We start from the raw sequence: 27,739 nt of genomic DNA, 5'->3' as shown, positions 1-27,739 counted from the left end.
ATGGGCGTGTGTGTGTGTGTGTGTGTGTGTGTGTGTGTGTGTGTGTGTGTGTGTGTGTGTGTGTGTGTGTGTGTGTGTGTGTGTGTGTGTGTGTGTGTGTGTGTGTGTGTGTGTGTGTGTGTGTGTGTGTGTGTGTGTGTGTGTGTGTGTGTGTGTGTGTGTGTGTGTGTGTGTGTGTGTGTATTTTATAGTCTGTGTGGTTAACAGTGCTCCCAAATATTCATCTTTATGTGGGGTTTAAAGTTGTGTGATTAAAATTCTTAATTTATCCCTTGATTAACAAAGTCCTGGTAATTATAAATTCCCTTACATGTACTGTTACTTGAGCACTGCATCAGTAATTGCTGTGAAAATGTAACTCCTTCTCTTTTTCAGATCCTAGTGGTCATTGAACCATTGTTGATTGATGAGGATTACTATGCTAGAGTGGAAGGCCGAGAGATTATTTCTAATTTGGCAAAGGTATTTATGTTTCTGGAGAAGAAAGTTTTATATATGTTGATAGGATTATTTGATTTTAGAATGAAATGGTTGAGGGTTAATGTTATCAACTCATGACTGTTGCTTTTTTCTTAAACTTTTAGGCTGCAGGTCTGGCTACTATGATCTCTACCATGAGACCTGATATAGATAACATGGATGAGTATGTCCGTAACACAACAGCTAGAGCTTTTGCTGTTGTAGCCTCTGCCCTGGGTATTCCTTCATTATTGCCTTTCTTAAAAGCTGTGTGCAAAAGCAAGAAGTCCTGGCAAGCAAGACACACTGGTATAAAAATTGTACAGCAAATAGCTATTCTCATGGGCTGTGCCATCTTGCCACATCTCAGAAGTTTAGTTGAAATCATTGAACATGGTAAGTTGTAGTATAACTGTGTCTTTTGTAAGACAGTTTCCTGAAATTTAGGCTACTGATTTTTGGAGAGAGAAATGGAAGGTAAACTACATAAACACCATATAGTTTATGATTGGATTTGTAATATTAGCTGCTAATAGGCTGTGGTTCATACTGGCTTTTGCCTAATTTTGTCTAATGGGAACAGATTCTGCAGTTTGACTAAATGGTTAGATATATTGCTAGAATCTGGATGATGCTATGGAAGTTAGGTAATGTTGCTTAGTTAAAACCTGTGTTTGGTTTTTTATAGGTCTTGTGGATGAGCAGCAGAAAGTTAGGACCATTAGCGCTTTGGCCATTGCCGCCTTGGCTGAAGCAGCAACTCCTTATGGTATCGAATCTTTTGATTCTGTGTTAAAGCCTCTATGGAAGGGTATCCGCCAACACAGAGGAAAGGTAGATTCACCAGTTTGATTTCATTTTTCTTTTTATTTCTCATTGAAGTTCAAGTGACTTAAATCTAATTTATTAAGTATATATATATTTTTTATTTTAAAATAGGGTCTGGCCGCTTTCTTAAAGGCTATTGGGTATCTTATTCCTCTCATGGATGCAGAATATGCCAACTACTATACTAGAGAAGTGATGTTAATTCTTATTCGAGAATTCCAATCTCCTGATGAAGAAATGAAGAAAATTGTGCTGAAGGTACTTGTTGCAAATTGTTGCTGTTCCAGATCTGTTAGTCTAAATGTGTTTCATGGTTCAAAGAGAATTTTATATCATTAAAAAAAAAAAAACTATTGTGTATTAAACCAGGACTGTGATTACTATTATTATTTTTTAACATTTTAGGTGGTAAAGCAGTGTTGTGGAACAGATGGTGTAGAAGCAAACTACATTAAAACAGAGATCCTTCCTCCTTTTTTCAAACACTTCTGGCAACACAGAATGGCTTTGGATAGAAGAAATTACCGGCAGGTAAGCTTTTATCATAAAAAAATATTTTCAGAAATTCTTCCAACTGATCCTTTAGTCAGTTTGAATGCGTATTACATAAGTTATTTTTTGCCTTGAGAACCTCACAGGTTGTATGTGCTTGATTGTGAAAGGAGATGGATTTTAGTCAGCCAGTTAACTTCCCTTTTTTTTTTTGTATTCCAGGATAAATAGCCAACTATGAGTTGACATTTTTGTCTAGTAAATGAACTGCTTAATCTGGCTAGGTGAAGCATGAATACAATCTTAACCTTAAATCCCCTTGACTTAGACTCATATTTAAATATTTTTGGCCACCTTTTTCTTAAAGTTTTAATAGTAGGAGCCATCTGTTCTCAGCATGCTTATTAGCTAAATAGTATCTTCAGAATATTCCATTTTCATGATGTCTCTATTTCCTTGGAAAAGCAGTAAATTAAATGATTTTTCCTCCTCTTTTTAGTTAGTTGATACTACTGTGGAGTTGGCAAACAAAGTAGGTGCAGCAGAAATTATATCCAGGATTGTGGATGATCTGAAAGATGAAGCTGAACAATACAGAAAAATGGTGATGGAGACAATTGAGAAAATTATGGGCAACTTGGGAGCAGCAGATATTGATCATAAACTTGAAGAACAACTGATTGATGGTATTCTTTATGCTTTTCAAGAACAGACTACAGAGGTAATGATACTAATTATTAGGCAAGTTGCCACTGACTTTCATGTTTGTAAAATATATTTTCAAGCAAATATTATCACCAAAGAGTAATTAAATTTGAAATAATTTTTAAATGCTCATGTTCTCATGCAGTTGGCTACAAAGAAATATTCTTCTACCTCAAATTTTTAGGTTAGATTCTTGGAAACGGAATATAAGTATATTTCAACTGTTTAGTCACAAACTGAATTCTTGTTCACATTGAATATAGTTTTTAAATTTAACTTGGCTTTTTTTTTTTTTTTAAGGACTCAGTAATGTTGAACGGCTTTGGCACAGTGGTCAATGCTCTTGGCAAACGAGTCAAACCGTACTTGCCTCAGATCTGCGGTACAGTTTTGTGGCGTTTAAATAACAAATCAGCAAAAGTTAGGCAACAGGCAGCTGACTTGATCTCTCGAACGGCTGTTGTCATGAAGACTTGTCAAGAGGTAAACTTTTATATCAGATTCTTATTTCTTCACCAAAAGGAGTAATGTAAACAGTAACATTTCATCATTATTATTTTTTTATTACAGGAAAAATTGATGGGGCACTTGGGTGTTGTTTTGTATGAGTATTTGGGCGAAGAGTACCCTGAAGTATTGGGCAGCATTCTTGGAGCACTGAAGGCCATTGTAAATGTAATAGGTATGGAATTTGTTGGTCATGTAAGAATTTTTTGCATTTTAAAGTTTCTTTGGTAGTTTGAAAGTAAAATAGAGAATCCTGTTTAGGAGTTGACTAATGAATGTCTGATACTTTTTTTTTAACCACTGAAAATTACAGTTAAGTTGGGATGTCACATTTTGGGAGAATCTTATCTCCCAAAATCTATTTATATTTTACTTTAAAAGAGAGAAAGAGGGCAAGTTTAGGACCTGCAAGAGAGAAGGAAGTAGTCACAACTCAAAAAACTTGGAAGTCATGGGATAGAGGGCCCTAAAAAAAATTGTGTCTCACCTGAAATACATGGGAGAGGAGGTGGTGGGTGGAAAGAACTCTAAAGTTTTATATTATATATTTATTCAACCTTGAATTAGTAAATGGTTATGGTAGGTTTTCCTGCTTGCTGTTAAGTTCAAGGAACAATAACCAGAGAGAAAAGTGAATTGATCAAGTGATCTCATTTTTATTTAAATCCAATTCTTTTAAACTGTCCTTTCAGTTCTTTACCCAAAGTTAAAACAGGTGTATTACAAATGCTCTTGGGTGTGAAGGCATTATGGCATTATCTTTAAGGGCATTATGATGGAACAAACAAATGGTCTCTTGTTTTATCCTTCAATATAAGTGAATGTAACTATTGCAGAAGTAACTTCTGTGGAGTTTAGAGGGACAGAAATAACCTATCAGGAGGTTGAAATAGCTGGCTGTGATAGCCACTATTTTTCTCATTTTAGTAAGGGGTTTTTATGCAGTATAGGAGGTCTTTGAACCATTGCATTTACATATAATCCCCAGTTCAGCCCTTTCCTCTCTCTCTACTTGGAGATACTTGCCAAAAATCAGTTACTTGGCCACCTGTGGGGCTCTGGTTTGCAGGGAATTGTAAACCATATTGTTGGTCAGAGAAACATGGGAAAAGCAATGGAGAGAGAATCAGAGCAAGCAGTTCTAGTTAGAGCAAGAGCCCCTGCCAGCTGCCTCCTTTTTTCTCTCTTCATAGGTGTAAATACCATCCAAGTATGCCCTGCATTGCAGGGAGACTGGAGATCTGTTTGTTTTGCAGTTAAAGGGTAAGGGGGCCCTTTCTGGAAAATTTTGCTTTAATTTATATGTCTACCTCTGGCTTATATTGTTGTGTATGGCCGGAACATAAGCTGTCCCCATATTTAAATGTCAGTGTACAAATACATTTCAGAACCAAATAAAACTTTTTTTTGTTGTTGAGTATCCATCATTCTTTAAATCACTTCACTAATTTCTTTCATTTTTATGCATAATCAGAAGTTGTTAATAAAAAGTTAAAAATTCTGCGTTTGATCTGAAGCTGGGGCTTTTTCTTTCCATAGGCAGCTGTAAGTTTGTATTTATGCCTAGTCACGTATATTACATTGTTAAATAAAAGGTAAAATGAACAAAGGTTGCAGTTCACATGTTAATTGATAGTGTGTTTGACTTCTGTTAAATAGGTATGCATAAGATGACTCCACCAATTAAAGATCTGCTGCCTAGACTCACCCCCATCTTAAAGAATAGGCATGAAAAAGTACAAGAGAATTGTATTGATCTTGTTGGACGTATTGCTGATAGGTAAGCAGATTACCTAAACATTTTAATAAGCGATATTGGTTTTCACGTTTAACCACTTTTTATTCACTTTGCAAATTTGCTTATTGTTGCTAATGTAAGTATATATGGTCAGGCTCATATTTCAGTAATATTTTCACATTTGAACAGTAATGAGGGAGTGGCATATTTTTAAAACGAAACCATCCTTTCTGAACAGTAATAATTTTATTTAATGCTTAAAATGAATTGGTAATCATGTTTTGAGAACTGAATTTGCAGATTTACCTTTTAAAACTTATTGTTAACAAAATATTTATTTATTTATTTTTTTAAACTAGGGGAGCTGAATATGTGTCTGCAAGAGAATGGATGAGGATTTGCTTTGAGCTTTTAGAGCTCTTAAAAGCTCACAAAAAAGCTATTCGTAGAGCCACAGTCAACACATTTGGTTATATTGCAAAGGCCATTGGGTGAGTATTACTTACTTCTGTGTATTTTTTTTTTTTACTTTGTAATAGACCCATTGTAGTGTTAAAAGGTGCTTCTATTTCTGTAGAATCTCTTTTAAGGCAAGGTATGAGCAATGCAGTTAGAATGGACTTTATTTATATTTTTTAGAATAGACTTCAACCACTGACCTTCAATTTTTGAAATGTTTTCTTAAATGTTAAATTGAATTAAAATAGATGGAACAGTTTAAAATTTCATTTAGTCACACTTCACTATTTTCAGAAGAGGGAAACTACCATTTCAGAATTATTTCAAATTTTGTTGGTCCTTTTAGGATATTGCTTAAAATATTAAGGCCAGTTCTTAGTAAAACAATTAACATAATTCAGTTTTCATGTTAATGCTTTATGTGTTTTAAAAATATTTTTCTAAAATTAATCCACAGACAACTGAATGACAGCTATTTTATTAGATAACCTATGGTTATTTGCTTCTACTCCACCAGAACCAAACTAGAAGAAACAGTCATTGTAGAAAATGAGATACTTACATATATGTGGCTTAATAACTAAATATTTTCAAGCAATAAAACATAACAAAAGTTGGATTATTTAATTAAGAGTCTCCCCACCTGCCTTTTGGTAGCAATAATATTTTTTCATCTGTGATGTAGTTAAGAAGTTTGCAATGAATAGCTGTTGTTAACTTTTTAGTTCCTATGTCCCTTTAAATTTGTGGTAGAATAAATGCTTAAAGAAGGAGAATAAATGTGGTAAAGGTGTGTGGGAGGGAAGATTTTGGAAAACAGATTTTTTGTGTTGTGGCATGGGAGACCACAGTTGGGATACTACTGTAAGGTTGCCTAGCTCTAGTGGCCATGTTCTGACCACTCAAAGAATTATTCAGTCTAAACATTTAATGAAATTTCTTTTTGTTTCAGGAAATATACTAAAGACTGTAAAATATATTTGAAAATGAAGCCATTTGAATTTTTTCATTAAAATGAACACTTTAATTTAAATGAAGTTCTTAAGTAGAAACCGTAATGCCAGTGACTTGAAAGTATTGCATTTTAGCATAAAATTACTAAGTTCCCAGTAATTACTTAGCATAAAGTTTCATTCCTTTGATTATTTTTCTTCCCTCCAAAAAAATTTTGACTTGTAAACTAACAGTTTGCTGACACATTTATTTTTTTCCAGCCCTCATGATGTATTGGCTACACTTTTAAACAACCTCAAAGTTCAGGAAAGGCAGAACAGAGTTTGTACCACTGTAGCAATAGCTATTGTCGCTGAAACATGTTCACCCTTCACAGTACTACCTGCCTTAATGAATGAATACAGAGTTCCTGAACTGAATGTTCAAAATGGAGTGTTAAAATCACTTTCCTTCTTGTTTGAGTATATTGGTGAAATGGGAAAGGACTACATTTATGCTGTAACACCACTCCTTGAAGATGCTTTAATGGATAGGTAAGTGACTTGAACTAAATGCAAGAAAACAGTTATAATTCTTCTTTTATTTTAGAACTTATGGAAGTAATTATTACATGACCTGTTTGTTGTGATGTAGTTAAAGAAGGGGCTACTAGTCTGGATTTTTATGAAACTATAAATATGACTGTTATCTCTAAATAAGATAGATGCTATAGTGGTTCCCCCAATTTTTTTTCCAAGTGCCCCCTCCCTGTTTTAATCCCCCACCCCACCCCCCGCCTTTTGGCCACACCGCGTGGCTCGCAGGATCTTGGTTCCCTGACCAGGGATTGAACCTGGGCCCCGGCAGTGAAAGTGCTGAGTCCTAACCCCTGGACTACCAGGGAACTCCTGATCAACTTTTGTTTTAAAAATTAAAGTCAAATATAATTAGAGGAAATGTTGAGCATGAGCTTATCGGTATAGTAAAGAGACCTGATCTTTTTAGCTTTTTGTTACGGCAGGTGAAGCAGAGGTTTCTGTTAGGCTTTTGAACTACTGAACATAGCCTGCCAGAGCCACACTATTCCCACTACAGGCCCCCAGTTATTCAGATGGTGACCACTGATAAAGTACTGCTTGAAGTGATTGATAGAGTACCAAGAAACATTACTTTAGTTGGGAAATTTATTAAGGAGGAATACAGCTTCACTTCAATCTATGCCTAGTAGATTATTACAATAAGAGAAATAAGGATGCTAGTAACTAAGTTCAGGTGTTTTTTTCTCATACCTTTAAGGTACTCTTCCTGCCTTTGAGAGTAAAGAGTGTGAACTTGTTTTTATACCCTTCATAGACCCGTTATCTGGTGCTTGTAGTCAGTTGAATAATTGTAGAATAAATAACTCAATGATTTGTCATAAACATAAGTTCGTTTAAAACATGGGAGGTGATAAGAGTTCTTATTTCTGGGTTTGAAAAAATTATTGGTCCTTCTCTTCCTTTCCCTAAATTGAGTTCTTGAATGAACCTTTAAAAAAAATTTACAAGGGAAGAGATTTAATCTCAATTTAGTTACCTATTGTATTGAATTACTTTCAAAGGTTTTAAATTTACAGAGTTTAAAATGAGATATTACTGTTAATCATTCGTATGTAAGAGTCATGTGTTCCCTCTCATTTTTAGTAGCATATAAAATGTACACTGTGCTCAGCTTTCTTGCTCATATTACTTTCAAAGAAAAATATGGCTTGTTTTTGAGCCAGAGCGGGGTTTGAGTCGTTAAAGCAAAGTTCTCAAGTAGAATCATTAATCACTCTAAAAGCATTCTGTATCAGATACATAAGGTGTGGGGATGACTCTGCATCCATTCCATGCTCTGAATTTGTGATTTAGTTTCTAATGGGCAGGCACGTATCTTCTGTGAAACTAAGACTGTATCTTAACAAAGAGCTTTCTCCCCCTCTGTTACAGGGACCTTGTACACAGACAGACGGCTAGTGCAGTGGTGCAACACATGTCACTTGGGGTTTATGGATTTGGTTGTGAAGATTCACTGAACCACTTGTTGAACTATGTGTGGCCTAATGTGTTTGAGACATCTCCCCATGTAATTCAGGCAGTTATGGGGGCCCTGGAGGGTCTGAGAGTTGCTATTGGACCATGTAGAATGCTGCAGTATTGTTTACAGGTAGGTCAAAGATTTTTAAAAGAGTACTCATTGAAAAAAGTAATTTTAGTTGAATTAAGTCACTGTTCCTAATTATCAGTAGGGTGTATTTGTGCCATACGGGAGAACAGTTGTGAGGGGAGGGAGAATTAGATTTTGTCTTTGCCCACTGCGGTTCTGTGCAGTTGCCATCTTGTTTTCGCTCTCAAAGGGAAGTGCTTGGAACTGTATCTTTATGGTTTGTTAGTTGTGTTAAGGTTGTGAATTTCTTGTAATAATGTAGCCTTTTAATTATTCTAGGGTTTGTTTCACCCAGCCCGGAAAGTCAGAGATGTGTATTGGAAAATTTACAACTCCATCTACATTGGTTCACAGGATGCTCTCATAGCACATTACCCAAGAATCTACAATGATGATAAGAACACGTATATTCGTTATGAACTTGACTATATCTTGTAACTTTATGGTTTATTTTGTGTTTAATGCACAGCTGTTTCACACCTTAAACTTGCTTCGATTTGGTGATGTAAACTTTTAAACATTGCAGATCAGCATAGAACTGGTCATAGAGGAAGAGCTAGAAATCCAGTAGCATGATTTTTAAATAACCTGTCTTTGTTTTCGATGTTAAACAGTAAACGCCAGTAGTGACCAAGAACACAGTGATTGCACACACTATTCTGGAGGGCTTTCATTTTTAATTCATCTTTATGAAGATTTAGAATTAATTCATTCCTTGTGTTTAAAGGGAATGTTTAATTGAGAAATAAACATTTGTGTACAAAATGCTAACTTGTGTGTGTTTTTTGAACATGACTTGTAAAATACGGAACTTTGATAAAGTACTGGTTTGTGTAGAATAAGTGGCTTTATATCATTTTCTGTCACCTGGTTTATAGAAAGTAGTTAGCAGAATACAAGCGATATAAAGTGATGGCATCTTTGTCAAAATTCCATTGTTCTGTTGATAATGACATTGAGAAGAGTAGCTTTGGGGGTGTTCACCTCAAACTAGCACAACCCTTTCATCACCATAGAAACTATAGCATCTTTGCTGAACTGTCTTGAATAATATTATTTTGCACTTACATAGCGCCTTTCATCTCTTGATTTCTCAAAATGCTTCATGAACATGCTTAAGGGAAGTGATTCAAGTCATATCCAACTCTTGACGATTCTGTGTAGAACGTGGGGAAAGTGTCTTTACTTTAAAACTGCCTTGTACCTATTGGGAGTGAGGCTACTACCTAAGTAATGCTAGTTAGAATAAGACAATCTTTGGGCTCTTTTCCTATGTCATAAGCCACTGCTCAACAATATATTTAGTAAATACCTGTTAAGCACCTACTGTATACCAGCCACTGTGCTTAGTTGTAGGGATGCAAAGGTGCTTTTGACATGCCCCTTGCCCTTAAGAAATGCAGTATAATGGAAAAGGGGAGACATCTAGTTACAGATTACTTGTGTACTGATATTATACAATGGTAGCAGCTGAAATGTCTAGGTTTGCTTAGTTTTGCATTTAGTAATCAGATAATAAATTGATCTGTAGGTGTCAAGCATAAACTGAAATGCCATTTAAATCTAGAGGAACCAAGCATTAAGGCAGTAATTTTTTATATATAATAAAGTATATCTTCAGTTTTCCCTAATTTTCTGGCCAAAAATTTCTTAGTCCTTCACTAAAAATTTTTTAGTCCTTCACTTCCATAGCTATTTTATTTTGTCTCCTTATGTAATAGTATTGAATACTTCTGTGCAGTCTAATGGGAAGTGAGCTTCTGCAGCAGCCTAAGCATAGGATGACTCTGCCACAGTAAGTAAAACCAATATACTGAGACTAAGAGGTTTATTGATTGAACTGTTAATACTTAGGGCTCCCTGTTTTGGAGGTTTACTTGAGAAACAGCTTATAATTGGCTGACTTGTACAGAACTGATATTGAGCATTAGCTGACCCTCCAGGCAGAATTTGTAACACGTTTCTTCTGTGACATAACTTTGTGACAACATGGTAATGTGTACTAAATTTCCAAAATTATCTTTTTAGAAGTTTTTGTAATAGTAGCCCCCATACAACTTTAAATCTTGCTTTTCTCTGTATTCGATGTCAGATGACCTTCAGTAATTACTAATCATGAAAATTGAATACAGTGGATTTCAAAGGGAAAGTTCGGTTTTAAACCAGTCTTGGGGAAATTTAGTTACATTTTCGCTTCAGGTACATGTATAACTTGAATACGCTTGGGCCCTTGCTCTTTATGTAAAACATCTGTGCTTTGTAGTGGCCGTGTGGAGCAAAGGAGGCTTTACCTGTAAGTGACTTTTTACTGATACAAATTTCAGGACAGAGAGGTGAGGCAAATACTGAGGCCTGCGATCTTGAAAGTTGGGACCAAATCAAGGCTCACAAATGTTCGGATTATTTTACAAACTTATTTGAATAAGGAAAGCATTTTGTGAGATACTCATGTGAAAGACGCTATGTGAAGTTTTAACTATCAAAGACTTTTTCTTTTGCACTTTCCTTTGGTGTTTCTTAAAGCCAAACTTAAGCAGGAAGAAATTAATGTTCTTAAGGGGACAGTAGGTGGGTCTTTCTGTGGGCTTTTGTTGGTCTTTCTGTGGGCCCTCTAATGGAAATGATCTCTTTGGCTGTTCAATTTTTTTCTTACTGTATTTTTTAAATTTGTTGTATGGTGCCCTGTGAGCATCAAGTACCACCAGATGAATAAAACTTCTTATATCCAAAGTCTTAGAGTAGTTTTTAATCTTAGTTGACTTTGTATTATTCCTGTACTACACTCTGTTGTGGTTGTGCCACTTTAATAATATTGAGCTCTTTGGGTGGTTTTCCAAATATGGGAACTTAGTATTGAAAAACCGAAGAACTTTTTCTTTAAAAAGAAACTGAAAAAGACAGTTGCAGCCATGTAGGTTCAGTTGTTGGGTTCTTTGGTGTTTTAGTGCTGCTTAAATCCCACAAGGTTACATAAAGCAGAAACTACAACTGTCACAGGGTTTTTCAACCTTGGCATTATTGACATTTTGGGCCAGACACATCTTCATTGTGGGTCACTGTCCTGGGCATTGTAGGATGTTGAGTAGCATCCCTGACTACCCAGTAGATGCTAATAGCACTCCCACCCCAGTAGTGATGGCCCAAAATGCCTCCAGATATTGTCTCATGTACTCTGGAGGGCAAAATCTCCCTAGCTTGAAAACCATTTTGAAACTTGTTTAAGCAGGACTCAAATATGTCTGGTAAACAACAAAGCATGATGTAAAAAGTATTTCATTTTCGGCAGCAGTTACCTAGGAAGGAACTAGATTTACTATTTCACAAATACTTAAACACCTACCTTGGGCAAATCTCCGCATCAGACCTGGGACCAAGAAGCTGAAAACATGTAAGATGTTCACTGCTTTCTGGTCCTCAGAGCATCTTGTGGCCCAGTTGGAGCCGGGTGCACAGCACTGGGGCAGGAGCATCAGCTTCTCGGTGCTCTACTTTGAATGCAGTTGTTCAGCGCCCTGGTTATCACCTGTGAGATGTGGGGTGTGTGGTATGGCTGGAGGAGGAGGGCAGGCAGGAAACGGAGACGCTTGGTTCTCCTTGTTAAGAAAATGTGGATAGGAAGCTGTGGAATGTAAGGTGACTCATGGTGAATTTATATTTGCGATGCAGTCATGAAGATTTGGGAAACGTGAGAGAGTAGGTCAATGACGTTTCTAGTGTTCATGCTAGAAAAGCTAAGTTTAAAAAATTCTTAACAGTTTTATCATTTTATAATACAAGAAGATTATAAAAGGACATGCATGTCAGGTTAGACAATAGACTTGTTAAATTTTTTTGGAAGTAAATTTTTTTGTTTTTTGTGGAAGGAAATTTTTTTTTTTTTTTTTTTTTTTTTTTTTTTTTCTTTTTGCGGTATGCGGGCCTCTCACTGTTGTGGCCTCTCCCGTTGTGGAGCACAGGCTCCGGACGCGCAGGCCCAGCGGCCATGGCTCACGGGCCCAGCCGCTCCGCGGCATATGGGATCCTCCCAGACCGGGGCACGAACCCGTATCCCCTGCATCGGCAGGCGGACTCTCAACCACTGCGCCACCAGGGAGGCCCGGAAGGAAATTTTTAACGGGCAACAGGCTCTGGAGGGAATTTGTGTTATCGTGGAGTATCTTTGTGCTAGGAAAAAACAAATAGGATAAATTGTTAATTGTTCCTGTATCTAACCCCCCCCCAAGCTTAAAAATTTACAAATATTGAGAAGAGTTGAAATAATAGTACAATGAACACCTGTATATCCACCTAAATTCAGTAGTTAAAATTTTGCTGCATTTGCTCTCCTTTTTTAAATAATGTAATTTCATGAAACAATTTTTTCAGTATTATTGCAGAGAAATTTGGGACTAGATAAAAAAGAGGAGGCTGGGTAGCAAAAGAAAACAGGTAACTGAATGAGTTTCTGATGAGTTGGAAGTCAGGGCACAGATGGAGGAATTTTCTTGGACAGGAAGAGAAACATCTTTCCCTGAGTCCATAAGGAAGACAGCGATGTGGTGGGATGTAGGCATGAAAAGTTTGTCCATGGCATATCAGAGAGCATCGAAATACAGAAATAGTTTTACTGATATTTTAGAAACAAGTAGAAATAGGAAAATCAGACTCACAAAAAATTCAAAGCCCCCCAAATTTTAAAACCTGGTAAAGTTTAACAACTGGTGTCTATAGTATATAATGTGTATACTGTGTAATATGCAACTGGATGCTCTGTATAGTTTTTGAACACTGAAGCATAATCTACACATTTGGGAAGAAAATCACTTAGCTCCAATATGGTCACCAAGGGAAGACTTCAGATGCCAGATGTCTAGGTCATTGCTACTGAAAGTGTAGTCTGGAGATCAGAAGTATCAGTGTCCCTTGGAGTTTTTTAGAAATACAGACTCTACCCCAGACCTCCTGAAAGGATCTGCGTTTTAGTAAGATCCTGAGGTGACTTATATGTACATTAAAGTTTGAGAAGCCATAGTCTAGGGTACCACTCCATTCCCGATGTGGTAATGACACATGGAAATAAGGACCAAAGTTCCTATTGTAGGTGTGAAAGCAAGTTGGCCTATAGACACAGATAGCCAAGAGGTGGTCAGAACAACCCCACGATGGTACCTTGCTGAAACGTGGGTGAAATCAAAAGGGAGGGAACGAAAGAAGGAGAAATGTTTGTTTTTTATGGTAGAGAATTGCTTTTTCTAATAAGGCTGTGTTATGGACTGAATGTGTCCCCCCAAATTCATGTGTTAAAACCCTGATCCCTAATGTGATGGTATTAGAAGATGGGCCTTTGGGAGGTAAATAGATGATGAGGCTGGAGCCCTCATCAATGGGATTAGTGTTCTTATAAGAAGGGATATGATAACACAAATGAACTTATCTACAAAACAGAGACAGACTCACAGACACAGACAACAGACTTGTTGCCAAGTGGGAGGAGGCGGGGGGGGATGGATTGGGAGTTTGGGTTTAGCAGATGCAAACTATTACATATAAAATGGATAAACAACAAGGTCCTACTGTGTAGCACAGGGAACTATATTCAATATCCTGTGATAAACCATAATGGAAAAGAATATGTATGGGTATATATATCTATATCTGAATCATTTTGCTGTACGGTAGAAATTAACACAACATTGTAAATAAACTACTTCAATAAAATAAATTAAAAAAATTAAAAATAAGGGATATGAGAGCTGACCCTCTCTCTGTCTTGTCAGGATGCAATGAGAAAACGGTTATCTGTAAACTAGGAAGCAGGCATGCCCTCACCAGACACTGAAACTTACTCGCACCTTGATCTTGAACTTCCTAGTCTCTAGAACTGTGAGGAACAAATGTTGGTTGTTTAAGCCACCCAGTCTATGATATTCTGTTAGAGCGACATAAACTGACTAAGACAAGCTGGTTAGGTCAATGTAATAGGTGTATATCCATATTGCTTCTCCTACTTACTGGTTGACATTGATTGTAGGAGAATCTTGACCTGAAGAGATGGAGGCTCACTCTCTAGAGGCCCATATGAGCTGGAGTGGCACAAGAGCCAGACAGCCTGTTGAGAATCCTCTTGCTACCTCTACCATATTCTATGGGAAAAGTAGAACAGGGAATGAACATAGTACAGGTTTACAGTTGGCTCTGGAGTTTATACTGGGACTTGGATTTATAACATGGATATGATACTTAGTGGCTCTATGACTTTGGGCAAGTTATTTGACCTCTCTATGCTTCAGTTTCCCAAATTCAGTTTCCTAATTTGTAGAAAGGGGATGATAATAGTACCTGTTCAATAAGTGGTGGACCTTGTGAAAATGAACTGAGATAATGCCTTTAAAGGAAAATGCCTAAGCATAGTGCTTAATAAGTGTAACAGCTGTTGATGTTGATATAATTTATTATTTTTATTATCACGAGGGAGGAGACCTCTTTTGTCATTGCTAAAATTGGAGGGGATGGAGATTGGTAGGTATCTTGAGGAGAAGACTTTGGAAAACACTTGAGGGAGAAGGGAGACCTTTAGGAGTTAACTGATAGTCCCACGGAATTGCAGAATGTTCTCTAGCATTGCTCAACAGCCCAGGTGGATGGCAAAGGTATTTGGTTGGATTGATCTCAGGTGCAGCAGAAAAAGTGAGAGGATTAGGGTATTGGCCTGAGTGCAGTTGAAGACCTGAAAGCATAGGTTTACTGTTCAAATCTTCAAATGATTTTAGAAGGAACTGGTGTCACTCAGTGGTTAGAAGCACACTCCACTTCTCAAATTTTAATTCTTTGGAGACGGTGACATGCTTCTGCCTCAGATACTTAACTGATGAGATAGGCAATGCAATACATTTTCATTTTCTGATGAAAAAATATATATATTTTATATTTGAATATAAAATGAACATATAAAAATTTTTATATATTCATTGCATTAAATAACCTTGAACAAATGACCTATTTGGCTTTTAAGTTTATGAAAGCATGGATTTAAGGGGATTTGAGAAATGTATTCTCAACGGTGTAAAATAAGTATCTATAACTTAAGTCACGAGGAGTTCACTCATTCATTCATTCGACAAACATTTACTAAGTGCCAACTATTACAAGGCCAGCTGTTCTAAACATAGTTGAAAAGGTCCTTCTCTTAAAGATGGTGAAGAAAATATTGACATAATGGTAATAGAGAAGATAATGCCAAAACAAAGCTGCCCATCAAGTTCTCAGTGGGTTCAGAGGACAGAGCTTCCTTCATGTGGGAGAGAGAGGAGAGGAAGTGTGGTTAGGAGGAAGCTTGAGGAGGAGGGCGCGCTTGACCTTAAATTTGAGGAGAAGTGAGAATTGCATGTATGGTGTTAGAAGGAAGGATGAAAAGCTTTAACAAAGTAGTGGAAGTTTGGGTTGTGTTGAAGAAAGTGGGGGCCAGTGGACGGCCCTAGTGATACGAAATAGTGGAAGATCAGATGTAGCCCCAAGAGGTTTGGGCCAGTATCTGATAATGTCTGTTGAAATCTCCAGCACCAAGTATAGTTCCTTCCTTACCAGGTACCCAATATATATTTATTGAACAAATGAATGAATGAGGTGAATTTTATTTCAGTTTAGGGAGAACCTCCAAGGCCGTCCTTTAAACTTTATAGGCAGTAGGTAACCAGTGACTATTCAACATTCATTTATTCAACAAATATTTACTGAAGGTTTTCAAGTAGGGAAATGGCATGAATTTGAACTGTGCTGCAGGAAGATCAATATTCCTGGTTCACTTCCTGGATCTACAGCATAGATGTATATAAAGAGTTTGACCAGGAAGCATTCTCAGGGCAGAGTTAGTTCAAAGAAGACACTCAGGCTGACTAAATCAAAGACTCCACCCAACACCTTTCTCCCACCTCCTTTACTGTGACACTGTGGCCCTGCAGGTCGCTGTCTCATCGCTAGCCAACCACTGCAGAAGAAATTGGCCAGTTGTGGAAGGAATTGATACAAGGTGGTTTCATGTTTTTCAGTTGCTTACTTGCTTGCTACTTTCCCTAGATGTCCAATCTTCAGGGGTCTGGAGGGTGTTAGAAAAATGTTTTATACCACAAAGTATCTAGAATATTCTGTTTCTTTCAGGCGGAAAGGATTAATAGTGAACCTTCTGAAAGACTGTGGCTAATTTGACTTGCATGTTGAGCGGCTTCCTGGACATTTTCCACAGGAGAGTTGGGATTGATGAGCTGTCACTGTTATTCCTGGAGCGGGGGGCACTGCGGTGCTCTAGCCAGCCACCCCACGAGATCATGTACACGTGTCATAACAGGGTAAGGAAACAGAAGCAGTTAATGGTCTGCAAATTTTAATGATATTTCTCTGTCTCCACCTTGAAATTATACATGGATCCTACTTTTTAGTATTTTTCTTAGAGGAAAAAAATAGCCTCTTCTTGCTCTAATAAGAAAAATAAGTTTGTAATTAGATGTTAATGGTATCAATCATCTCTGCCCAAGAAATGTTATTAAAGGGGATCAAGCTACTTAGTCCCTTAATTGCACTTACTGAGTCTAGTCCATGGATGTTTGCCATGGCCTGCCAGAGTTATCTGTCTTAAAGAGTCCCAAACAATTTGGACTTCTGCAAAACAAACAAAAAAATGGTCTGAAAAGGGATGGATAGTAATTACTACTTAATATTACTTTGGATTAAAAAAAGACATGAAGGAAAATCCTTTTTGAATGCAATGCTGTTTTCTTATGTGCTGAAATTTTTGTCATGCTAGTTTTAACAAGAATTAATTAACTGGGGCCTAGAAGAGAGAAGGAAATCATTCCTGATCTTGGCAAGGTCCTAAAACAGTGAGATATGGGCAAATAAAGAATGTTGTCATGATTAGAACCTTGGTGTTCAAAGGAAAAATTATGAAACCTGCATTTATTGAATAAATAATTATACAATAAGCCTTACATTTGATTAATACTTCATAATTTCCAAAGTGCTTTAGCATCACTTCCTTCATTTGTTCCTCACAACAGCCTTATGAAGTAGGTATTTATTATGCCAATTGTTCAGAGGAGAAAATTAAAGGCCAGAGAGGTTTAGTGGTAGTGCTATCATTTGAACCATGGCTGGTCTGACCCCAAGCCGGTTCTCTCTCCACTGGTGCATGTATTCAGTGTTTGTTTTCTTTTTTTTTTTTTTTTTTTTTTTGCTGTACGTGGGCCTCTCACTGTTGTGGCCTCTCCCGTTGCGGAGCACAGGCTCCGGACGCGCAGGCTGAACGGCCATGGCTCACGGGCCCAACCGCTCCGCGGCATGTGGGATCTTCCCAGACCGGGGCACGAACCCGTGTCCCCTGCATCGGCAGGCGGACTCTCAACCACTGCGCCACCAGGGAAGCCCCTGTTTTCTTTTTAATTTTAAATTTTTTAATATAATTATTGGCTGTATTCCCCATGTTGTGCAGTACATCCTTGAGCCTATCTAACACCCAATAGTTTGTACCTCCCACTCCCCCACCCCTATATTGCTTCTCTCCCCCCACCACTGGTAACCACTAGTTTGTTCTCTATATCTGTGAGTCTGCTTCTTTTTTGTTATATTCACTAGTTTGTTGTATTTTTTAGATTCCACATATAAGTGATATCAAACAGTATTTGTCTCCCTCTGTTTGACTTATTTCACTTAGCATAATGCCCTCTAAGTCCATCCATGTTGCTGCTAATGGCAAAATTTTGTTCTTTTGTATAGCTGAGTAGTATTCCACTGTGTGTATATGTGTGCGTGTACATGTGTGTGTACATCTCACATCTTCTTTATCCATTCATTTGTTGTTAGACACTTAGGTTGCTTCTATGTCTTGGCTATTGTAAATAATGCTGCTATGAACATTGGGGTGCATTTATCTTTTTGAATTAGTGTTTTTGTTATTTTTCCGATATATACCCAGGAGTGGAATTGTTGGGTCCTATGGTAGTTCTATTTTTAGAAACGTCCATGCTGTTTTCCACAGTGGCTGTACCAATTTACATTCCCATTCAGTGTTATTTCTCAATGATTTTAACTATTGAAATTAGTTTTTGACCCTGTTCTTCTAGACTAATGAGAAATACATTTTTTTTTTGGAATGGTATCATTTTTTTCACCAAAATCCTTTAGGACCAATAAAGTCAAATAAGTCACTAGGAGACCAGGAGAATGGAAAACATTATTAAAGAGTATAGAAATAAATGTATATTTAATATTTGATAGAGAGTAAACTAAAGGGAAAGGAAAGAATAATGGAAAAATTTTGCCAAAAGGCTTTTCAAAGGGAAAACACATGACTCACTGAAAGATGATGCACTAAATGGAAATGAGATAAATAATGGAAAACTGTAAATGATTAATGCCTTGGTACGTGTGTATTCTGACAAAGACAAAACTGCTTTCACGAGGTGAAGCAATACACCCAGCACTGAAAGGAAATAGGGGAAATGAGCGTTAAAGTTTAAGTGTCTCCCATAGGTTGTTTTCAAATCCCATAGGTGATCACTGTTTTTTTTTTTTTTCCCTTGGTTTTGCTTTTGGTTGTCTTGTGAACAGTATCTCTGATTATGTGCAAGTCTTTTTTTTTTTTGCGGTACACGGGCCTCTCACTGTTGTGGCCCCTCCCGTTGCGGAGCACAGACTCCGGACGCACAGGCTCAGCGGCCGTGGTTCACGGGCCCAGCCGCTCCGCGGCATGTGGGATCTTCCCGGACCGGGGCACGAGCCCGTGTCCCCTGCATCGGCAGGCGGACTCTCAACCACCGCGCCACCAGGGAAGCCCATGTGCAAGTCTTTATTGACAATTTAATGGCTTCCTTTCCCGATTCAAGTCTTGAGACAGTGTCCTTAGCTAGCTAACAGGATATTTCCCCTCTTGTGGATGTAAATCGAATGCATGCAGAACACAAGGCAGGTGCTGGTTGGATCTCCTGCTCAACTGACTTCCTTGGGAATCCCTCTTTGCTCTCCTTCGTCTTGAGCTCTGACCCAGCCATACACTGAGGCAATGAGATAAAGTGGCTTCGCAGCCAGCAGTCATCAGGCAGAGGAGTGACAGCTGGGCTGCTGGGAGTAAGCTCATCACATAATTCAGTTCCTTTCTTGCTGTGGCCTGAACTTGCCACCCTCTTCTGGCTTCCCTGCCCTGGCAGACACAGTTGCCACTATCTGGAAAAGCCCTTTGCTTTCTTCTTCTCTTGGCTGGCTCCTGCTCTTTCTTTGAGAATGGGTCCTTTTACTTTGTTTGGAACCCACTGGCTAAGGTGCTGCCTCGGTGTGCTCCCTCAGCACCTGGTACCCACACACCTCTCCTCACTCCGTGCTGAAGTCGTCCGTTCACTCGTGTGTCTTCCCCAGTGGTCTGTGAAAGGCGTGAGCCTGTGGACTGGGCCCAGCGCCTGTCTGCTATTCAGTGCCCACAGGCTGAGGGACTCCATTAGTGACAACCACCCCAAATTATTTCAGACAGATTATTACTGCTGTGATTATTATTACTGCTGTGCAAGAACTTCTAGACAGCAAAGCAAGCAGGTGCATTTTAAAGCAAATAATTCTTTGGTCTTAATTCACAAGGCATGGGCATATCCTATTTTATCACGTGATTGAGAAAACCTTTGTTCAAAAAATTCTATTTCCTGTAACATCCTTAGCTTCTGACAGGGGGCAGCAGAGACCATGAAAACAAAGGCTGGCCCTTCAACTGGTAGCTTACAAAATTTTGGGGCCAGACCTTTAACAACTTTCAGCAGCTAGCTGAAACTAGCCCATGATCGCTGACAAACCTCACTGTGGAATAAAGACTTTAAGGTAAAGGCTGGCTTTTATTAATAATATTCCTTGAGGGCTTCCCTGGTGGCACAGTGGTTGAGAGTCCGCCTGCCAATGCAGGGGGACACGGGTTCGTGCTCCGGTCTGCGAGGATCCCACATGCCGCGGAGCGGCTGGGCCCGTGAGCCATGGCCGCTGAGCCTGCGCGTCCGGAGCCTGTGCTCCGCAGTTGGAGAGGCCACAACAGTGAGAGGCCCGCGTAACGAAAAATAATAAATAATAAAAAATAATATTCCTTGAAGGCAATATAAATAATTTACAGGGTTTGGTTTTTTTTAAGAGTTTTTTCTTTTTTTTTGTTTTTGCGGTATGCGGGCCTCTCACTGCTGTGGCCTCTCCCGTTGCGGAGCACAGGCTCCAGACGCGCAGCCTCAGCGGCCATGGCTCACGGGCCCAGCCTCTCAGTGGCATGTGGGATCTTCCCGGACCGAGGCACAAACCCGTGTCCCCTGCATCGGCAGGCGGATTCTCAACCACTGCGCCACTAGGGAAGCCCAATAATTTATTTTTAATGCAAATAATCATCTCCCTCATTTTATTACTGAGTAGGAAAAACTCCCTTCCTCATATGTGTTTCCCCTTTACTACTCACACAGAGCACTTCACTTCTGATACTTTTGGTCACCAAATGTGTGGGGTTTTTTTCCCCTCCCCCCAAGCAATTCTCTATGACACCAGCTGGGTGTCCTATAAATTCAATTCTGACACTGTCTACCTGAAGATAGCATCAAATCTCACAGGTTAAGAGCTCAGTCCCCACAAGACTGATGCCATGCTTCCAACTTCAGGTGCCAATCTCAAGTCCCATGTTGTCACCTGTATTTCTGACCGACTGGCTATAAATTTTTGTTCCCATGACCCCCTCCTTGGGTTTGATAATTTGGTAGAATGGCTCACAGAATTCAGGGAAACAATTACGTTTATTGGTTTGTTATAAAAGGGTATGACAGAGGATCTAGATGAACATCCAGGTGGAAGAGGTGCAGAGCTACCATGCTCCCTCTGAGTGCACCACTCTCCTAACACCATGTGTCACCAGCCTGGAAGCTTCCTGAACCCCACTTACATTTGGGATTTTTATGGAGGCTCCATCACATGGGCATGATCAACCATTAACTCCATTTCTAGTCTCTCTGCCATTCCTAGAGGATAAGGGATGGCGTCTGCTGAAATTTCCAAGCTTCTAACCATGGCTGACTTTTCTGGTGACCATCACCCATCCAGGAGCCCTCCAAGCTTTGCCTTCTTTCACCCAGGAGATTCCGAGATTTAGGATTCTGTGTCAGGATCTGGGGGCAAAGGTTTTCTATTATTTCATAATTACAAAATCTTTAAAAAGATAGGTGCTTATTTTTTTTGCTAGGGACTTGTAAAATGATGCTAGAGCATGAGATGTTTCCAGTTGGTCTTAGGGAGAGTGTCAAGATTTGCAAATTATTATCAGATGCTGGGGTTACCTTCCCTTTCCCTGCCTTGGGAAAAAAAGACATAAAGTAAAGAAGAAAACAAACAATGAAAGCAATTGAAGTAATAACTAAAGCAAATAGCCAGAGCCTAAATCATCCCTCCCCCACCCATCATGGCATGGGGGCCAGTCTCATGCCTCACGTACTTTTTATGTCTAGTGCCCGGTACAGGGCCTTTTTATATGTCTAGTGCCCAGTACAGGGTCAGGCAGGTGCCCAGCAAACGTGTGGAACTGAACAAGCATCTCTGGCCTGATCACATGTAAGTTCTCCAGGGGAGTTTCTGAGTTGTATCTTACATCTAGTTGTCCCATAAATACACAAGGTGAGGAATTTGCATTCAGAAACGTGATCACCCTAGGTCTAACTTCAGGGACTCTGTTAATGTTCTGTTATTTAAAATCATGAAAAGCAAAGTGGGGGAAATAAAAGGGGTGAGATTCCATGTGGTTGCCAGGTGGGTGTGCACAGGTAAGAAACATGCAGGTGGGCTGGGTCTGGTTGGCAGAAAGTTGATGCTCAGTCCACATGGTCAGCTTGAAACTAGGAATACAAAAGAAATTGGCAGTGTACCCTAAGGTTCTCTGCTGTCCTTCTCCCTCTTAGTCTAGAAATCCTGGGTAGTTCAGCTCTATTTCCCTCATGTCCCTCTTTCCAGCATTGCTGCAGTACCTTTGTTAACTGGAGCTTCCCAATTTTTTATTGTGTTGGTAGTTAGACCTCTTCCCCATCCCTGTCTGTTAAGTTCTGTTTGTACTTCTTGGAGGCAGATTTGAAAGCTGGGCTCTTGGCAAGTAATAAGAGCCTGGCCATTTCTTTTTTTTTTTTTTTTTTTTTGCTGTATGCGGGCCTCTCACTGTCGTGGCCTCTCCCGTTGCGGAGCACAGGCTCCAGACGCGCAGGCTCAGTGGCCATGGCTCATGGGCCCAGCCGCTCGGTGGCATGTGGGATACTCCCGGACCGGGGCACGAACCCGTGTCCCCTGCATCAGCAGGAGGACTCTCAACCACTGCGCCACCAGGGAAGCCCGTCTGGCCATTTCTTTTCGTAAAAACTCAGAGGATCTTACATTGGCTTTCATGGTTCATACTGTTTGTAGAAGACAGCCATTCTCTTAAGGGACAGGACAGGTATTAGGAAACCTCTCCTACTAGAAGAGTTAGATGAGACTCAGAGAGGGGACATCCTGGCCCTGTTGGTCACCTAGATTGTTACTGGCAGAACCTGGATGAGAATCATCTCATCCAGACTCCCCTGGAACAGCTCATCATGCTCATTCATCAGTGGGGCCTAGTTTAGTGATGGGACAGGGGAGATCCTGAAACATGGGATCAAGGGAGGGCATGCGTATTCAGGTTTAGTACAGTGTCTGGCTCAGTGCTGTCTTCAGTACGTGGTAGACTGCTATGATGGGGATCACGGGGTGGCCCAGCCATGGAAGCAGTAGACAGTGTGGAGGATATAAGGAGAAGGCTTTCTTTTTTTAAAAAAAATTTATTATTTATTTATTTAGGCTGCTTTGGGTCTTTTGTTGCTGAGCACGGGCTTTCTCTAGTTGCGGTGAGCGGGGGCTACTCTTCGTTGCAGTGCACGGGCTTCTCATTGCGATGGCTTCTCTTGTTGCGGAGCATGGGCTCTAGGCACACGGGCTTCAGTAGTTGTGGCACACAGGCTCTAGAGCATAGGCTCAGTAGTTGTGGCGTATGGGCTTAGTTGCTCCGCAGCATGTGGGATCTTCCCAGACCAGGGCTCGAACCCATCTCCCCTGCATTGGCAGGCAGATTCTTAACCACTGTGCCATCAGGGAAGCCCAAGGGGAAGGCTTTTACTGGAGGCAAACATTTCCACAGAAAGGGATATGGGTGGAGACATACCCAAGGAGATGGTGATCAGGGGAATATTCTTCCAGGGGGACAGGGGATCTTGGGGTGTCTTCTATTGGGCCAGGCCAAGCCTTATTTTATTCCGTTGCCACAACAGCCTTGCAAGTATTATTATGCCCATTTGTCACCTGGGACTACAGAGTCACAGGGAGGCCAAGTAATTCCCAGGTTAGCTGCACTGAAGGCCTCTAGGAACTCCATTCACATGAAGTACCATGTGAACAAGCCCCCTGGAATTATAAGAAGGCAGAGCTCACACCGAGGCTGTTTGGCTCCACAGCCCGGGTTCTTAGCACCTCTTCATACTGCATTTTCCAGACAACCTTTTCTGGAACCCAGCATTGCCCAGTCAGGCCCTCATTCATGTATGTCTCCAATCTAACAAGAGAGAACATTGAATAGGTTATAGCTGTTGGGGAGAAAAATGATCTCTGGACTCGGGGTCAGAGGCTGGGGTTGAGTCCTGGCTCTGCTCCTGACTTGTGTGACCTTGGCCAGTCACCTCACCTCCTCACACAGTCATTTGCCATCTGTAACATGAAGAGAAAGGTGTACACTTCTCAGGCTTACGGCTAGGACTCTGTGAGATTAATGAATGTGAAAGTGCTTTGTAAGCTGTGAAGTTCTGACAAACGTAAGCGTTCGTACAAATCAAGGGAACGAATGGGGCCAGCAGGCAGCCATTTATTATGTGGGCTGATATGTATGCAGAGTATGGACTTTTTATGCTTCATTTGCTCCTGTGAAAAATGTACAAGTGACGATGTCCTGAGTCTGCAAACAGAGGATGGGGCCTTTGTGTGTGCTGCGGATGTTGCAGAGCCCGAGGGAGGGGGCCAGGAAATGAAAACCATGTGGCTCTGAGTTGGGCCTTGAAGCTTCAAGCTTCCCCACAAGGAAGAAGAGAAAAGAGCATGCTAGATGTTCTTGGGTGATAACAATGAGAAGTATGAACCCAGCCTAAGTTCCTTGGCTTCTTGTATTTCTCTTGAGCAAATGTTTCTGTTCTTGAAGCAGCTTAACAGCAAAATCACCTTTCATTTGTTGAAATATGACAAAATTGGGCAGAATCAGAGGCTCAGGATGCTGTAAAAATGAGCTATAAAATTTAAATAAGTCTTAAGTGAATTGGCCTTGGGCATTTCCTTGAGTTGAAAAGAAGAGGAGCTGTGTGAACGTGGATCTTGCTTTTTCTTACCATCCTCTACTATGGGGGCCATGACTGTATGCAAAAGAGCTCACGCTTACAATTCTAGTCTTTAAGGAGAAGGAGCAAAGAAAGTTCCTTTTAACCCATCATTTTCCCCCAACCCACTGTTATAGGAAGCATCTGGCTAGGTTGTCTAGAAAGGCACACTCAAGAACTTCCATCTGGGGCTTCCCTGGTGGCGCAGTGGTTGAGAGTCCGCCTGCCGATGCAGGGGACACAGGTTCGTGCCCCGGTCCAGGAAGATCCCACATGCCGCGGAGTGGCTGGGCCTGCGCGCCATGGCTGCTGAGCCTGCGCGTCCGGAGCCTGTACTCCGCAACGGGAGAGGCCACGACAGTGAGAGGCCCGCGTACCACAAAAACAAACAAAAAGAACTTCCATCTGTAAAGATCTATAGTCTGAGGGTTGCAAGGTAATGATGTTTGTCAGACTGTGAATAAAGAAAATAGAATGGATACTTGTGAATTGGATGGAGCTACTAGGCAGGAAGGAAGTCAAAAGGTTTTTTACCTCAATTTGGAAAACTGAATTAGCTAGAAGGATCATAACACATGTGTGCATGTATATGGGGCTGGGGGAGAGAAAGAGAGAGAGAGGTTCCGGGAAGAGAGAAAATTTTAATAACATACAGGTGCTATGATCAGGCATGAACAAAAAATAGCTCTCACATCAGAAATACTGAAGCAGAGGAGAAGTACTGATATTTGTCATGTGAAGCTCTCTAAACAGATTAAAACTACATCTCTGAATTAAAGGGGCAGCTTCTCAAACATCTACTTTAATAGAGAGCTTTCACCCCACCTGACTGAGATTAGCAACAAACCCCTTGTAAAATCAAATTAATGAGGTGATTCCTGGTTATTGAGAAAAGGAACTGGAAAAAAGAGGGAAAGTGACTTTTCTCATAGGAATGGTCAGTGGTTTTATTTTTTTTTAATTTATTTAATTCACTTTTTTTTGGCTGCGTTGGGTCTTCATTGCTGCGTGGGCTTTCTCTAGTTGTGGCGAATGGGGGCTACTCTTCGTTGCGGTGCGCGGGCTTCTCATTGCGGTGGCTTCTCTTGTTGTGGAGCACGGGCTCTAGGCATGTGGGCTTCAGTAGTTGTGGCACTTGGGCTCTGTAGCTGCGGCACGCAGGCTCAGGAGTTGTGACGCAGGGGCCTTTTTGCTCTGCAGCATGTGGGATCTTCCCAGACCAGGAACTGAACCCGTGTCCCCTGCATTGGCAGGCAATTCTTTTTTTTTTTTAATTATTATTATTTTTTTGGTCGAGTTGGGTCTTTGTTGCTGCGCGCAGGCTTTCTCTAGTTGTGGTGAGCAGGGGCTACTCTTCCTTGCGGTGTGCGGGCTTCTCATTGCGCTGGCGTCATTTGTTGCAGAGCACGGGCTCTAGAGCACAGGCTCAGTAGTTGTGGCTCATTGGCTTAGTTGCTCCGTGGCATGTGGGATCTTCCCAGACCAGGGCCTGAACCTGTGTCCCCTGCATTGACAGGTGATTCTTAACTACTGCGCCACCAGGGAAGCCCTGGTCAGTGGTTTTACATTCGAATTTTTAAGAAAATTCATTGACTCTTAGGAGTTGGAATAATTTCAGAGATTCTTTCATCCAACCCCCCTCAGATGAGTAAACTGAGACCCAGAGAGATTCAAAATCTCACCCAAGGCCCACGATGGGAAAGGGGCTGAGCTAGCCCACGCTCCAGGCCTCTGTCTGCACCCTGGATAAAAAATCACATCGGCGGGCTTCCCTGGTGGCACAGTGGTTGAGAGTCCGCCTGCCGATGTAGGGGACACGGGTTCGTGCCTCGGTCCGGGAAGATCCCACATGCCGCGGAGCGGCTGGGCCCGTGAGCCATGGCCGCTGAGCCTGCACGTCCGGAGCCTGTGCTCCGCAACGGGAGAGGCCACAGCAGTGAGAGGCCTGCGTACCGCAAAAAAAAAAAAAAAAAAAAAAAAAAATCACATCGGCGAGGCTTCCTCCTGAGGCTGGGACTTAGGATGTGGGGGCAGTTGCTCTGGATAAAAAGAGGCCTCTTTTAATATTCCCTCATTTTAAAAGTTTGAGTTTAACATCTGCTACAGAGAGAGGAAAATAAATTCCAACTGACTTCCTTTTTCATTTTCTTTTATTTCTCATTTAAGAGTGGAGGTGGAAAGTGGGGCTCGAAGTTGAAGACAGTAATATGAGCCATGAAAGCACTGTGTGATCCACAATTAGAAAGTGAAATGCTTTACAGATGCCACCAAAAAAAAAAAAAAAAAAGAAAAGAAAAGAAAAAGAAAAGAGGAAAAGGCAGTCTTGAACCAGGGCACACCTCTTCACCTTCCACATCAACCAGGTAAAAGGAATCAAATGCTAATAAACCACATGTCCGCTAGCATCCTTCTTGAGTATTTATTCACTTGGCACAAGTGACAGTAGTAGACTATATGTAACATATGTTTTTTATTCAGAAGATTTCTGCGCTTCTTCATCCTAGTTCCAAGCTAATCAAAGTGGACATCTGTGTCCTGGAGGTTCTTTCTTCACAAATCTAGAATCAGACGCGGAATTCCAAGCATCTAGAGGGGCTGGTATGTGACTAGCTGCTGTCAAAGTCCTGGGGCTTGAACTTGCCGACCTAGTCAGAGCAGATGAAAGTTCATTTTTGGGTTTGTCCATCTCTTTACACCAGGTACTCACCCCCTCCCTATTCAAATTCTCCCTATAGTTAGCTATCTTTCCCAAAAGGCACTTAAAAAAATTAAACCAAAGCAAATCTAAGAGAAACCTGAAAGATCAGGATAGATGCTCCTTGATGATATCCCGAAGGGATTTATAGTATCATCGATATTTCCCAATTATTACTGAACTTGGACTGGTATACTTTGTTCATTTTAGATTACATCATAATAATGGGTATTTTATTTCCCTAGAATATTGGTAACTTAAAGTGTCTCAGTTAAAAATTCATTTGGCGGGCTTCCTTGGTGGCGCAGTGGTTGAGAGTCCGCCTGCCGATGCAGGGGACACGGGTTCGTG

General features: G+C 40.4%; 1 protein-coding gene across 2 annotated transcripts in view; it reads left to right on the top strand.

The window, feature by feature from the left end:
* The window catches only part of SF3B1 (splicing factor 3b subunit 1), a 63,230-nt gene extending 54,151 nt beyond the window's left edge, over positions 1 to 9,079 (top strand). For both annotated transcript variants that reach the window (XM_081242880.1, XM_081242881.1), the window contains 13 exons: positions 376 to 462; positions 585 to 855; positions 1,148 to 1,293; positions 1,399 to 1,545; positions 1,693 to 1,818; positions 2,279 to 2,500; positions 2,785 to 2,967; positions 3,055 to 3,166; positions 4,651 to 4,771; positions 5,089 to 5,220; positions 6,403 to 6,675; positions 8,092 to 8,308; positions 8,588 to 9,079. In XM_081242880.1, the coding sequence (XP_081099006.1) occupies positions 376 to 462; positions 585 to 855; positions 1,148 to 1,293; positions 1,399 to 1,545; positions 1,693 to 1,818; positions 2,279 to 2,500; positions 2,785 to 2,967; positions 3,055 to 3,166; positions 4,651 to 4,771; positions 5,089 to 5,220; positions 6,403 to 6,675; positions 8,092 to 8,308; positions 8,588 to 8,746 (2,196 nt within the window). In that variant the 3' untranslated portion in view covers positions 8,747 to 9,079. The remainder of the gene's footprint in view (positions 1 to 375; positions 463 to 584; positions 856 to 1,147; positions 1,294 to 1,398; positions 1,546 to 1,692; positions 1,819 to 2,278; positions 2,501 to 2,784; positions 2,968 to 3,054; positions 3,167 to 4,650; positions 4,772 to 5,088; positions 5,221 to 6,402; positions 6,676 to 8,091; positions 8,309 to 8,587) is intronic.
* The last annotated feature ends 18,660 nt before the right edge of the window (positions 9,080 to 27,739 follow it).

The sequence above is a fragment of the Mesoplodon bidens genome (genome assembly GCF_964165515.1).
Source record: "Mesoplodon bidens genome assembly, chromosome: 8".
Lineage (NCBI taxonomy): Eukaryota > Metazoa > Chordata > Mammalia > Artiodactyla > Ziphiidae > Mesoplodon > Mesoplodon bidens.
The sequence above is the reverse complement of the archived record's forward strand: the minus strand, read 5'-3'. Positions and strand labels throughout refer to the sequence as shown.